The sequence below is a fragment of the Halictus rubicundus genome, chromosome 18 (genome assembly GCF_050948215.1).
Source record: "Halictus rubicundus isolate RS-2024b chromosome 18, iyHalRubi1_principal, whole genome shotgun sequence".
NCBI classification, from domain to species: Eukaryota; Metazoa; Arthropoda; class Insecta; order Hymenoptera; family Halictidae; genus Halictus; species Halictus rubicundus.
Window position 1 is genome coordinate 1,302,321 of NC_135166.1, and position 14,017 is coordinate 1,316,337.

Below are 14,017 nucleotides of genomic sequence, written 5' to 3' on the forward strand. Positions count from 1 at the left end.
TGATTATAGGAGCGGAGTAGAACAAGTATCGTTGATAGCGCTTTTGTGACTGATGGAACGAAGGCTGTTAGGTTTATGCGTCTATGAAACCTCATTATATCCTATATGACGATGTATCGGGTGGTTTGATGATGAAGAGCATGATAACGAGCGAAATACTTTATCGAGCGGGAATTTCGAGAAAATTCATTCCCCGTCGCGCTTTCACTTCAGGTTCTTGTGGATCCAGGGCAGGAAGTGCGTCACTCTCGTATAGACGCCTGGGAATTGACCTTTACCGCATCCGATGCCCCAACTGACGATACCAACTTGCGTCCAACGGCCGTCGTTGACCATCAATGGACCACCGCTATCACCCTGTAACAGATAACGGCGTTAGTCGAATTCAAGAGGACCCGAAGAACCGAATAACGCGATACACACCGAACAGGAGTCCTTCGCAGTTCTGCCTGCGCACAAGAAGCTGTCCACGATGCCACCGGGTGCTGCTGCACCATACTTATATTTGCATTGAGCGTTCGACCAAATTGGTATCGACACTTCCTGAAGTACCGCCGGTTGCGGTCCACCTGGAAAAGGCAAATGTTATTTCACATTAACGCGATGTTCCACACAAAGACAAACTGGGAATACAGAGATCCTGTTGCACCCACTTTCTCTCAAAGAGCCCCAGCCGATAACCGTAGCGGTTGTCCCAGAATATAGCTGGGAACCGCTGGGAAGGCAGATTGGTCGTATCTGTTCCGAGAATTGGACGGGTTCGCTGAGAGTCAGGAGCGCGACATCGTTGTACAGAGTGCGCACATTGAATCCTCTGTGTCTGACCACTCGTTTCACCCGTCGTTCGATGTGTACGATCTCGGTGTTGGTCTTGATGTTGTGATCACCGAGTCGGACCGTCAATCTCGCCACGTCCCAAGGATTCATACTGCGAACAAATTGCGAACGACCAATCTAAGCTAGAGCCTACACACGTTAGCTATTCCAAGCAATTGTAAACCGAACCGAACCGAACCGAAACAACGTCCTCTGAAATCGGACATTCTTCGCGGGCACAGTTTTGTCATGCGGTGCGTCTTCCCGCGACTTACTTGGCAACGCAATGAGCCGCGGTGAGAATGTGTTTATCGTCGATGAGCGAGCCGCCGCAGAATTGTCTGCCGGCGTTGAAGAGCGCTGCCATCCAAGGCCACTCGCCGGGCTCGACGTTGTGGCCGCCTACGATGCGTTTCTGGTCTTGGAAACCGTTCTTCGCACCGCATTGCGACGTGTCCAGGACGGAAACGCTTCCCGACAATGGTGTCTCAGTGGTCGGGGATGTGGTCGGGGATGTGGACGGCGCGCCCGGCCACCAGGCAGGTTTCTTCGTCGGCCAGGTTGTGCTGAAGCCGGGTTTTTTCGAGCTCGAAACTGGTTTCAACGTGGAGATCGTAGCTAAATCGAGGTACGGCGGATGGGTCGGTAATGGCGGCAAGGTGTGATCAGGTGGATGCGTTGGGATCGGCGGCGGCCATGAACCAGGTTGCTGCGGCTTTGTTGGTTTGAAAGTCACGTCATCCTTGTTCTTACCGTCGTTCTCCTGCAAAGTATGAACACGTTTATGCGTGCGCAAACGGAACAGCCACGGTAGTTAAAGAGAGTCATAAAAGTTTCGTTTGCGAAATCGATAGAGCCCAGCTGTAACTTTCTACGCTGGATCTAACGTTCTCGATTCGCATCACGTATTATCTTTACGAGTTCCTGGGAACTAATCGAGGTTCTACGACCGATCGCGTCGAGTCGGCCGGGTCTCTATCCTAACGAAGCTTTTTAAATCGATAATCGCCTTGGATCTTGTATTACCTGCGGGTCTTCGACTATCGGATCGATGGGATCCTCGTTGCTGGCCGGAGGTGGCGTGACAACCGGAAGCAGGTTCGAGCAACAGATTCCGAAGTTCGTTTGACCGCTCTCTCGTACGTAGCTGCAGGTGTCGTAAACCCCGAGAACCCAGCCGTCGAGAGCGCTCAGGTCGGGGATCTTGAAGTACGGGTAGCACTCCTTGAAGCTGGTGCAACGACCAAGCTCCCCTTTCGACGTCAGACAGAACTCAGGATTCGAGACGTCCTTCCTTCTCGCCTCGATCACAGCATCCAAATCGTCCGGTACTGCTCGACAAAACAATTACACGTTACGTTATCAAACAAATTCATTGTCAACGGTCTTCAAAATACGATCCTTAACTCGATCCAAAGGGGAGAGAAATATCTACTTGAGCTTGAAAGTTCCCCGGCACGTCTGCGAGTGCACGCGCGTGCATTAACCATGTCCCACCAGTGAATGACACATCGTCTACCGTTGTAACGAATGCGGATTGTCAATGTAACGCTATTGTACCCGCGTGACACATTTGTCAAGAAGATCGTGCGCGTTATCGGCACAGGGCCTTTTTCCCTTCGTCCGCCGTGAAAAGCGACTCCCTTCGCGGTAAAAAATATTTTCGTTTCGTCCGGACGTCACGGTGCTTCCCATTAAAATTTACATCGAACCACGTGCAAAACAGACAGACTCGTGCCGCGTTGTTCTCAGCGTCGCGTCGCGTCGCGTCGCGTCGCGAATGGTATTCCTCTCATGCTCGACGGGGACACATTCTGATACCGTCCTATTGTTGCAGAGAATTTTAATTGCAAAGGATCAAGAAAATGACCCACTTCGCAGCCATTGGCGCGAACAACCTTCGATTTACCGGGGACGGTGAGATATTACAAGAGAATTCCAGCTGGATCATTGGCAGCGGGTTCGCTGACCCAGGATTATTCACACAGGTGCACACACGCGTCGTGACTCCAAGACTTCCGTTTGCCGTCTATGGAACGCGCGGATCGTCGCTCGTTTGTCAATGCTCACCGTTCACACGTATACTAGAGAAAATTTCGCTACCGACCAAGTCCGATCAAACGAATCGGTTTACTTCAAACGATTATTTCTTTTCTTAAAGATCACAGGACAGCTTGAAGAACGCGTAGATTGACTTCGACTAGGGATCGAGGAGATCGCGGAGGAGGACGAAGCTAATTTTGCTGGGATTCATCCCCGGTTAGCACGACTCACCTTCGGTGACCACCGCGTCATCCAGTTCACCCTGCTGGTCCAGCGACGAATCGAAGACTTGCGACTTGCTCGCGGGATCGGCGTAGATGTGGCGAAGGTCGGCGACGACGAAGAGCGCGACGAGCGCCTGCACGACGTGCACCGTCACCATCCTGGTCGACGACCGGCGTCGGTCCACGTACGATCACGGTTAACTATAGGGGAACACCACGGCCTGGAGGATCGCGAGACGTTAGGGCCCGGTCGCTGTGTTACCAGTAGGGACCCTGGGACCGGCACTAAGTTGCTAAGCTGCTGAATAGCCGGTGCTCGAGCTTATAACGGGCTCGTTCTCCCCTCTCGGGCTCTCCGCTGTTCTTTGCCCCTAGCAGGTTCGACACGGCGAGTCACCGGGAGTCATCGGGCTCTTCTCTTGTTCTTTTAGCGGTTGCTGGCCACCTCCAGGCACACAGTCCCCGGTCATCGGCCAAGGAAAGGGTGAGCCCAGGGCGAAAATTTCCATCCGGATGATCGAGCGGTCCGATCGCGATCGACTTCGCACGATCGTTCTCCCGAGACTGTTTTCGGTGGGATGGGGTGTCCTTGCGAAGCATTGCGCAGGATGTTTTTACGCGATGCTCTGATTCCACTCTTAACGAGGCCGTGCGCTCGGCGCGCAATCGAGTACTTTACGGTTTTGGCGAACTGTTGCGATACGATGACAAGCCTCTGCTGTAAGGTATTATGCCGGACGAACGATTAGGACGTTTAATGAGAACGTTTAATTAAAAGAACAAAGTGTATCGCGCGTATCCTATGTGTCGGACACGTCCTCGAGAATGAGCGTACTAAATCTGAAGCACTGTATACGAAAGGGAAGATGGAGAACAAAATAAACACGAGTTCATTTTGGTCGGACAAAATTATAGGACACTAACAAGAAATTAGAATGAAGAATATCTAAAGAATAGTACACAAGAAAAAGAAATTCTTTTAGTAGTATTGTCGCACAGTATAGTACTCACTGTATAGTTTTGAAGATATCCTTGGCTTGCCAGAAAATGGAGAACGCGTATCCACGACGAACGAATGGAACATAAGGCACGTTGATCGTTCGATTGCGCGTTAATCAGACGATAAAAGTTCGCGTCCCTTTAAGGGGCAGATCTAGAAAGATCAAGTGACAGGGCAAGTTATTGGAACGCTGAAGAAGGATGACAGAGGTTCTCGGAAACTTTCCTCGGCGACCACAGATGATTGAACGCTTCCTCGAATCGGGTTTCGGTGTTTTTGTTTCGTCGCTTGCAAATAAACAAACGTAGCACCTTTCCGTCGACAACAATTCATGCTCGAATCTTTTTTTCTATCACTGTACAGGAATATTCTACTCGAGTGTTCATATCGGTCAAAAGGTCTTCGTTGTTATTACCTAAATCCGGTTCGTTTTTCCATTCATCGTCGCGAAACCGCGTGCCGTATTTCGTCCGCAATCATTTTTATTGTTCCGCTCTTCTCCGAATTACCTCTCGTAATTCCTCAATGAATTTTGCTGTTTTTTTTTTCTGCAGTAGTTTTATGGAACGCAACGACGACACAACACTCGCATTATCGCTAATCCGGATACAAAGGACCAAAAACTGGTGACGCGTTCAGGAACGTGCGTCGTCTAGAAAAAAAAAAGCGGACAGCTGTGGAATAAGTACGTCTAACGCAAAAAATCGCCTCAATTTACATTTACCGTTTCCTCGGACCGTGTTCGGTCGATCGAGAAGAATGGTCAAATGATCCGGTAACGGGTCCACGCCGGGGCTATCCGGTTATCGAAAACACAGTTCTGATTTCAGTCTTTTTTCCTCACGTCTGTGTCTCTCTTCCTCCGACGCTGAAGAGGAGTACCGTCGCCGTCGGACCGGCACGATTTGTCATTCGATCCGAAGATCCGTGTCCAATTTGCCCGGTTCGGTAACGGGTAATGGCGGACCTGTTATCCGATAAGTATCAGGAATGCGTAATTTCGCTCGGGGTCGAAAATGACGGTGGTTCCGGGGGATTGTGATGGGCGTGTGCGTCTCTCTCTCTCTCTCTCTCTCTCTCTCTCTCTCTCTCTCGGTGATTATGCAAGCCCCCGCCAGTGATATCTGTATTATGAGGAGAAGGTGGTGGGGCAGTGACACCGACGGGAGAGGGAGCTACAAGGAGACGTAGAGTTGGCTATTTTCGAGATCAAATGATACCGATTTTTCAAAATCTTGCAGCCTGATCAAGGTACCTTTCCTTTTTCCAGATTTGTACATTCTCCGAGAAAACCTGGACCATATCTCGTGACAGAACCGGCTCAATTTTGATTTGTCGCCGGCCAGGCTGTGAATGCCGGTTTCGAGTGGCATTTGCATAGAGAGTACAATCCACGGGCTGGCCTTGAAGAGGCCGAGGGAAGGCTGCACGTAAGGGACGTCGGCCGTGAACTTACCCGGCCGTGTGATTCCCGTGCACCGTCACGAATGCCAAGCGCGATACGCGTGCATTTCCTTCTGGCACGATGAATGGAATTTCTTCGAACGGCTCTCCCCGGGATCGCATGCACACCAGTCCGCGCAGCACACTGTGTTCCCACCTATTTGTTTCCATTTCCACCGGCGGCCGTGCCTCGACGACGGGCGCCACCAACTTATTGGAATTTCTCCTCGCCGAGGAAAATAACGCGTTCCCCGTAGAACCCCCTTGTTTTGCTCGCGGCCTCCGCCGCTGGGAGAAAAGAAGGGTTTTTGTTGTTCTCTGCGGCTTCGCGCGCTGTCGGCATTCTTCCGAAGACGGATCCCTGGATCTTCGTGCGAAACAAGAGGTGTTCGATTGTGCGGAACGGGTCAAAACAATACCGGGTAAAAAATGTTGGTAAACATAGGTCGAGAAGCCATTTCTGTTTTCCCAAGATCTAATAATGATAACTTTACTTACTTGCTTACGGAGAAGAGTGTCGTTGATTTCTTTTAATGTGTGATACAGCAGCCTTCTGGTCGAAAAAGAAGTCGAGGAACGGAAGCAGATCCCAAGCCTACGGATGAGAATAAACTTTGGGTTTCATGGTTCATTGAACTCTGCTCCTTAAAGGGCGAGGTTTTAGCGTTACTTTTTTCGTCGCTGTTTCGGTGCTCACGCCTGGCAGGTTGTTAGTAATCTTCATCAGCGGTCCCGCGGTTCGCAATTAGCATCTCCAGCGAGTTTTACGGCTGCGTTTCATTCGAGTAATCTTTTTCACAATGTCGATCAATGCGAACGTCGAATGTTGCAAGCGGAAAAGTAAGTTTGTGTACCTAGAAGAAGATCGTATTATCACATCTAATACAGGGAACGGTGTTTAATGTATTCCTGTAAATTTCACGAAATACATTTCCTATGAAACCGCTTCCTACCGTTTTCTAAAGTTAGAGGCGGAGATTCGAGGGAGTCCGAAGAAGCCCCCGTAACGGCCAATAAATAAAATCGTTCCCCGAGTGGCCAAACCGGACCGTCTCAAAAATACCGAGGCTGTTTCGGACTGTTGATACCGCGTTTCGCAGAAGATCCCGAGGGTTCATCGGCTGCCCTTCGATTTCGGTGGCGGAGCCTCTGCAGCGTCGCTCGTTTCGTCGACTATCTTTACGCTTAATTGCGAACCGATGTTAGCCGGGAAAGTCGAGGTAGCCTTCTTCATCCGTGGCTCCGTGGGTCGATCGGAATTCCATTTCGAGTCGCGCGTACTTCTTTCTCTTTCTCTTTTTTTTTTGTTCCTTCTGTCGTGGTCGTCATTAAGCTCCGGCGGACCATCGACTCGTTCTAATTCGAAAGTGCCCAATTCGTCGTCACGAGAGCCCGTTTTAAATACGCACGAGAAGATTTATGGGCGACAACAAGACATGCGTGAGCCGTACCATCGAACCAGGATCCCTCTTCTTCTTCTTCTTCTTCTTCTTCTTTCAGTTACCGAATGTTTCGCAGAAGGCGAAGAAAGTTCGACGACCGTGTCTCGTCCCCGGTCTTCCCGATGGAGCCGATTTTCTTCGGGGTCCCAGCGCAGCGCGGCCACGTTTTCTTATTGCAAAATTTGTCTGACGATTTCGCGGTTGACGCCACCGTTCGATCAACGCTTGTGCGCCCCACCTCGGAAACCGGTTGCGTCGGGGTTGCTTTTTATTATGCGCTCTTAAACGGTACCAAAGTACTCGGGGGGCCCTGAAACGAATCGCGTCCCATCACCGCCTGCCCGAGGAGTCTCGACGCTACGCGGACAACTTTCAGAAAACAGAATGCGGCATATCTCCTCCTCTGTCCAGCCAAGATTAAATTTAGGGTTGCAATAAAGCAGGCGAACAACACGCCGGACTTCGACGCTCGGCGTACTATAGTTGCGGAAAAAGTTTCTGGTGAACCCTCGGACGACCAACAGCGGGCAGCTCCTAAAAAATAAGTGGAGAATTAGTTGGTAAAATTTTAGGGTTGTTTCACAAAAACCTAGAAATAAGTAGCCCCTCTCGGATAACTCCGCGGTAGTGGGGATAATTCCGCGCCGTTTATCACCCAGGCCTTGGCGTCGTATATAGGGAAATCAGTGTTCTCAGAGCTCCAAAACCCCTGAAACCGTTTTGTTTGCAATTAATAATAACAGAGAGACGAATTTTATTCAGCCTTTTGAAATTTTGGATCAGTGTGTAACGGCGAGATCACGAAGATCTAGGCAGTTGACGGGCGACGTGACGCGTAGAAATCACCGGCTGAATTAATGGAAAATGTAGATTGTTACAAGAGAGAGATTACAATCGATCCCAAGCAACGGACACTGATGTCCGAACATTGTACGGCTTATGGCACGGCCGGAGGAGCCAGTTTTACGCCGTGGTTCCCGAAGACCGATCGACAACGTTCGCCTCCTTGCAATCAAGCCCGGAGATCGTGTTGCCCGGCCTAATCGAAGATACTGTATGCACGAGTACTACGAGGATCGCGCGTGAATACACGACCTTGTAGGGGGCCACTGGCCCGGAGTTGAGTTATCCGTACAGTGTCCGCCTTCGACCGACTGCGTGGATTCCTTAATGGTCAATAACTCACCGAGGGTGGTTCTTATGTAACTATTACTGTGATTACACGCGTAATTCCCTCGGCGAATCGTGGCCTCCCTCGAAAATCATCGACGATGATCTCGACGATCGAAATGACACGGACGCTCCGCGCTCGCACACTAATTCCGGACTGTTCTCAAAATTCATAGAGCCACGGGGTGATCAGTAATATTTTTTTTATGTGACCTCCCTCAATATTTCTGCTATTTATAATAATATGAAATAATTACGTATACAAAACCTGCGCGGGGGGAAATATTGCGATGCAAACATCGCCGAGAAAATTCTTAATCGATAAGAAAATATTTACTCGGAAACGAAACTAATATTGATAGGTACTAGAGACTTGAGCTCGACTGTTATTTATTTAACAAATCAGATGCGGGCACGTGTCCTCTTCGGTCTACCTCGATCAACTGTCAGCTTACCCAGGAAAGTACCCAGTGTTGACCCGATGACGCGAACATTTTGTAATTAATTCCACTTGTTTTAAACGGCCCCACGTCGATTGTTGGTCTTCGCGAATTGTGTTGTTTCGTCTTCCTTTCGACCTGTGTACGAACGGAATCGTTTCGTTGGATTCCCGACTAACAGGTTTTCTTTCTGCACTCCTCGTCGGTACAATTTCATCTCCGCCAAAAGAAATCGGTCGGGATTGTTGATAGAGGCCGCGTTATTACTACAATTATAATGCTGCGGATCGAGTTTTAAATGGTTCGGAATGCTAATAAAACTTGCGGGGCGAGGGGCTTCGGTTAGACTTGTACAAGTATAGATAAGTATTCCTCCGACCGGCAGGACGCGATCGAGACGATTTTCTAATAGCAGGACTGGATATTGATGGGCCTTCGTTTTCCAGCGTTTCTAGATCATTGAAATCGCGAAGAATTTAGTCTCGGAGGCCCTGAGGTAACTCTTGAAAATTTCAAAAGACTTCGAGGATTTTCAGGGTGATCCCTGAGATTCCAGTGATCCTAATGAGGAGAGATCACAGCAGAGAGGGAGAGAGAGAGATAGAGATCAGATGGAGATAGAGATAGATAGAGAGAGAGAGAGAGAGAGAGAGAGAGAGAGAGAGAGAGAGAGAGAGAGAGAGATAGAGATCAGAGAGAGATAGAGATAGAGAGAGAGAGAGAGAGAGAGAGAGAGAGAGAGAGAGAGATAGAGATCAGAGAGAGATAGAGATAGAGAGAGAGAGAGAGAGAGAGAGAGAGAGAGAGAGAGAGAGAGAGAGAGAGAGAGAATGGCCCTCAAGAAGTACCTACCTTAGAGGTGCAAGAAATCCGAAGGATTTCCAAATAAATGCTCCGACAGAAGCGAGTGGTCCCCTCCGACGGCAATAACGACACGGTGATTTATAAAACGTACTAATATAATATTTATTGTTTGCAATAAACAGCGTAATATAATATCACCTCTGGCACAATCTCACGATGGCAAGACAACGCGAAAACGGTACATATATTCGGTATTCTCACATCACTTATCTGTTTTCCGCAACATCTACTCGGGCTTCATGGCTTCTCTAACAAAACGGCGTGGGCGCCGCGTTCCTGGACCCGCGGGGTTTCGGGTCTGTTTGCACAGCGTACCTCCGCTAACATACGGGCGAGACATTTCCAACGAAATGTGAAGGCGAGGAAGCCGTTGGGCTACGTGTTCCGCATCGTCGTTCACGTTTAAGTACGATATCGGCGACGGTCGCGATACGATCACGAACAGATCCTTCTCGGTTCCGCGGCTCGCGAACTCTCGGCGACGGCTCTCTCTCTCTCTGTTTCTGTCTCTCTCTCTCTCTCTCGGCTCGTGAGGAAGTACAACGTCGAACAAACTAACTAAACGAAAGAGAAAGAACACGGAAAAATGACGTCTCCATCGAGAGTTCGTTGTTCACCGGTGTCGTCGCGCGGCCGAGGTCTTCCCCTGATCGTAACGCGGCTGTCCTCCATAGTGTATCATTAATTAATAATATTAATAAACGTAAGGATAATAAGGGCTCAAATACGATAGCAATAAAAATCGTTCGCGAGCCTAACGCGTGCTTTGCGCGTTGGTATGGCGGCTGACGAATATTTGGGCGTTTCGGGGGGCGGGGTGGGGATGGGGGTCAGGGCTATTAATTACGGAAAAATATGTCATGGAGCAACGCTAACAATCTTCGTAAAATGTAATCAACCTCTTCGTCGATTCTCTCTTTCTCTTTCTCTCTCTCTCTCTCTCTCTCTCTCTCTCTCTCTCTCTGGAATACGCGTTCTATTTACCATTCATTCTGTCATTCTTTCTTGCTCGCTTGATCCCTCGTTTACTCTCGCATTCTCGCACCACGAAGACACGCATCCCTTGTATAAAAATAATAATAATATTATTTATAATAATAATAATAATAATAATATATATACGTAATTACGTAGCTCTAATCAATAGAATCCATAATATTAATAATATCAAACTATATGCTGTCTTGCAATAGATGTAACAAAATATAGTACTCATGTCGTAATAATATGCATTTTACAAGCGTATTTTGATCCTTGCTTTGATATCGGTGTATCCGCGGCGCGACGTGTTCGCGTGTATGTATACATAACATATAGATCCATATATTTCTACTTATACGTATAACCATGCGTGTGAAAGATAAAACGAGTGTCGTGATCGTGATGTTTCCTCTAGTCTGATCCTAGATGCGAGTGTAATTACCGTACTTTTTGATCGATGATGGTGGATGGTTCGTGTCTGTGTTGTGTGTCTGTGTGCGTGCGTGTGAGCGTAAAAAAATTAAGCGACGAGAGTGTCGAATGGCTCGCTTTCACCAGCGGCACATTAATCCTGGCTTCGCTTCGCGAGAGAAACAAGAACAATACCGATCGTAGACTCGCATTGTTCCAGCACGGCCGCTGGTTTTCGGCGAGCATCGACGATCTCGCGCGACATCGAGATTCGGTCTCTGCCATAATCAAGATAAACCCGGGTCTCCCGTTGATCGCTTCAAGAGCTTGGATCCTCCGGAACTCGCCGAACAACAACCGTCTTCGACAAGACGAATAAACATCTGACCGCCGAATTTAAACATAAAATTGCCCAAGCTTTAATATTTTCAAGGATCGTTGACGTACATATAAAAACTTTAAACATTCGATACCGCACGCGACTACAAAAAGCTTCGTCCTCGAAGGATCCAAGTCTCGAAGTTTGTTCGCATATATCTGTACAATACGCTCGCTGAAGCTTCAGAGCTCTCGATCGTGACTTAACGAGAATAGAGACAATTAAATTTTAGATTAGCGGAAGCACTGACCCGAAATGGGTTTGTCGTTCAAGGTCGACTACGGGTACCAAACATGTCGTAGCTACCTAAACCTAAACCTAGTCATCGTCGGTCGTCGCGACGAGTACCACGCTGCGTTTCCATCGAAATTTCGCGTTCATCTGGTCGTCGGAACGATTAATTACGTATCTGAGAGTAATACTTCGTGTCTTTGTATAATATCAAAGAATCCTGGGACGCGCAGCACGTGGAATGATAGCGAAGTACTCTACGGCGAAAAGTGTCCTCGTTGGCGGGCACGAATGAAACCGGAGACTCGAGTGAATTCGAAATGGAGATTCCTGGCTCTCCGAAATGGTTTTTTCTTTTTTGGAGCTTCACTCCTGAAATCCTGAGGACGAGTATGACACGAAACTTCATTTGCTCGGTATATCTATAACCGCGTGTGTACGTGTACGTGTGTTTACGTGTGCGAGCGTTAACACTACGAAATAATGCTCGATGGCACCGGTCTATCTTGTAATGGCGGCGGAAAATTCGAGAGAACGCTTCACAAAAAAAAAAAACAGTTCTGCGCGCGAGTCTCGGTACAAAATAAAAACGCTTTCTCCCATGCTGAACGCGTAAACAAGAATTTAAACTCTATAGCGACGATACAATAATAATAGAGCGGCGATCTCTTCATATACAATCTTATACGTCATACGTATACTTAATGCGTAACGGAGTACAGAGGAGGGGGCGGGGTGGGGGCATGGGAAGGATTCCTTAAATCAATTTTGATTGATTTACAATATAGCCATCGCGTGTCAACGACGACGCCGTCTCTCTCTCTCTTTCACTCACTCTCTCTCTCTCTCTCTCTCTCTCTCTCTCTCTGTCTGTCTGTCTAAGCTAACAACCATCGATATAAATTGTTCACAAGTGAAAACAAACAATATAGAACATAACGAGTCGCCACGGCTCGAGCAACATGAGCCCCGCGCCATCATGGAAGCTATAACGACACACAGTTGTCGCGCGAACGCGCGAGCCTCGTTATAAAATTTACAAATTTCACGTCCGATATTCTCGGGAACAATAATAACAAACAATCTAGCAGCGAGGTCGGGCTCCCGCGTTCGCGGACTCTGAACGGCTACAGCTCCGGGCGACCACTATCAACTAACAATCATCTGACTTCTTAAATCGCAACATCAGTCCCTTCGGCGGGCCCCGGGAAGAGCAACCTAGCGCCCGTCTTCTTCTTCTTCAACTTCTTCCTTTTCTTCTTCTTCCTTCTGCTTCTTCCTTCTTCTTCTTCTTCTTCTTCTTCTTCTTCTTCCTCTTCAGCAGTACAGCATTCCTCTTCGTCCTTTCGCAACCGGACTCGATCCGCAAGATCGAGCACTGGCGGCGACCAGACCTCTCGATCCAGGTCCCTGAAAAGCTCTCTGTTCACATTGCACCGTGTCGACGATCCTTCGATCCTTGAACCGCGATCGCCGACTGCTGCCGCTCTCTCTCTTCCTGTCCCTCAGACTTATTTACACCGAGTCGCATGCGGGCAGATGCCTGCGCACGCATGTCCTCCCCCGCGTTTCTTTCACGTGTTTCCGGTGTCGTGAACGTGCGCGTGGCCGTGCGCCGAATTCGTTAGAGGTGAATGAGCTATGTGAGCCGGGGACGAGGGTAGCTCGATCAGGGTGACGTCGTAGCCGGGTGCTGTCGGCGGTTCGCCGGGGTCGCCAGGGTCACCCGGCGACCCGGGATTCGGGTTGCGCTCGTTGTTCGGGTCCGGGTTCACTCGGGAATGGCTCACCTCCAGCAGGAACAGGTCCTCGTCCACGTAATATCGGATCATGTCGTCGTCAATTTTCGCTGTAATTCTGAAACACGTGGACATCCTGGTTAGACCGGTTTGTTTTTCGCCTAATCCTGAAGTTCAGGCTGTTTCTACCCTGCTGAAAGCTTTTCCGGGGCTGAGTTCGACGGTAACAGCCGGCTCGCACCACCGATGCGATTAACCACGAATAATAAATATTGAATCAACTTTTTAAAACGGCGTTCCCATCGATTTCCTCCGGTTCTTCCGTCGCGGAGTGAATCGATTTGGCTGGTGGCTCCATTCATGGCAATTTTCGAGCAATCGCTGGTGCGAGGTCGGCGTAACAGAGAGCTCGAGAATAACATTAGTCTGTCGTGTGTGGTTTCCGTGTCGAGGGACAAGGACTGTGGGCGTGTGTTCTAAGCAGAGTTAATCGTGACTCTCGGACAGGTCGACAGACTTGAAAGAGGCTCTTCTTCAGAGTTGGAGGGGAGGAGGAGTCGTGTTACTCGTGTTACTCGATAATAGTATTTGTGATCTAGGAGGAGCTGTGAAGTATGTACATTAGCCGTTCGAAGAGAACAGGTTTTATGATCGATGAGAGCGGAGGTCCCGAAGGAATTGTGTCCGCTGTCATTGATCATCACAAAATGAATTTATGCTGTGCGTGTATAAAATAAACAAGGATGAGATCAGTTTGTACGCAGCTCGAGAAGGGTGAGGAACGCATGTAGTGAATTCTGGAGCTTCCGAAAAATTTATCACTGGCAGATAACA

At 48.8% G+C, this 14,017-nt stretch overlaps 3 protein-coding genes across 4 annotated transcripts in view; 1 reads left to right on the forward strand and 2 right to left on the reverse strand.

The window, feature by feature from the left end:
• Positions 1–14,017, forward strand: part of LOC143362853 (glycerol kinase 5) — a 128,690-nt gene that overhangs the window by 33,272 nt on the left and 81,401 nt on the right. The gene's annotated exons all lie outside the window — the stretch shown is intronic.
• Positions 23–3,487, reverse strand: LOC143362846 (uncharacterized). Its single transcript, XM_076803327.1, has 6 exons — positions 3,091–3,487; positions 1,843–2,147; positions 1,092–1,579; positions 654–928; positions 424–569; positions 23–357 (listed from the first exon to the last, which is right to left on the reverse strand). Exons 1-6 carry the CDS (start codon positions 3,239–3,241, stop codon positions 205–207), a joined length of 1,518 nt encoding a protein of 505 aa, XP_076659442.1. The 5' UTR covers positions 3,242–3,487; the 3' UTR covers positions 23–204.
• The window catches only part of Grh (grainy head), a 135,474-nt gene continuing 130,976 nt past the window's right edge, over positions 9,520–14,017 (reverse strand). Inside the window, exon 14 of one of the 2 annotated variants that reach the window (XM_076803330.1) lies at positions 9,520–13,301. In XM_076803330.1, coding sequence (XP_076659445.1) covers positions 13,019–13,301 — 283 coding nt within the window. In that variant the 3' untranslated portion in view covers positions 9,520–13,018. The remainder of the gene's footprint in view (positions 13,302–14,017) is intronic. The other variant, XM_076803331.1, reaches the window with a different exon arrangement.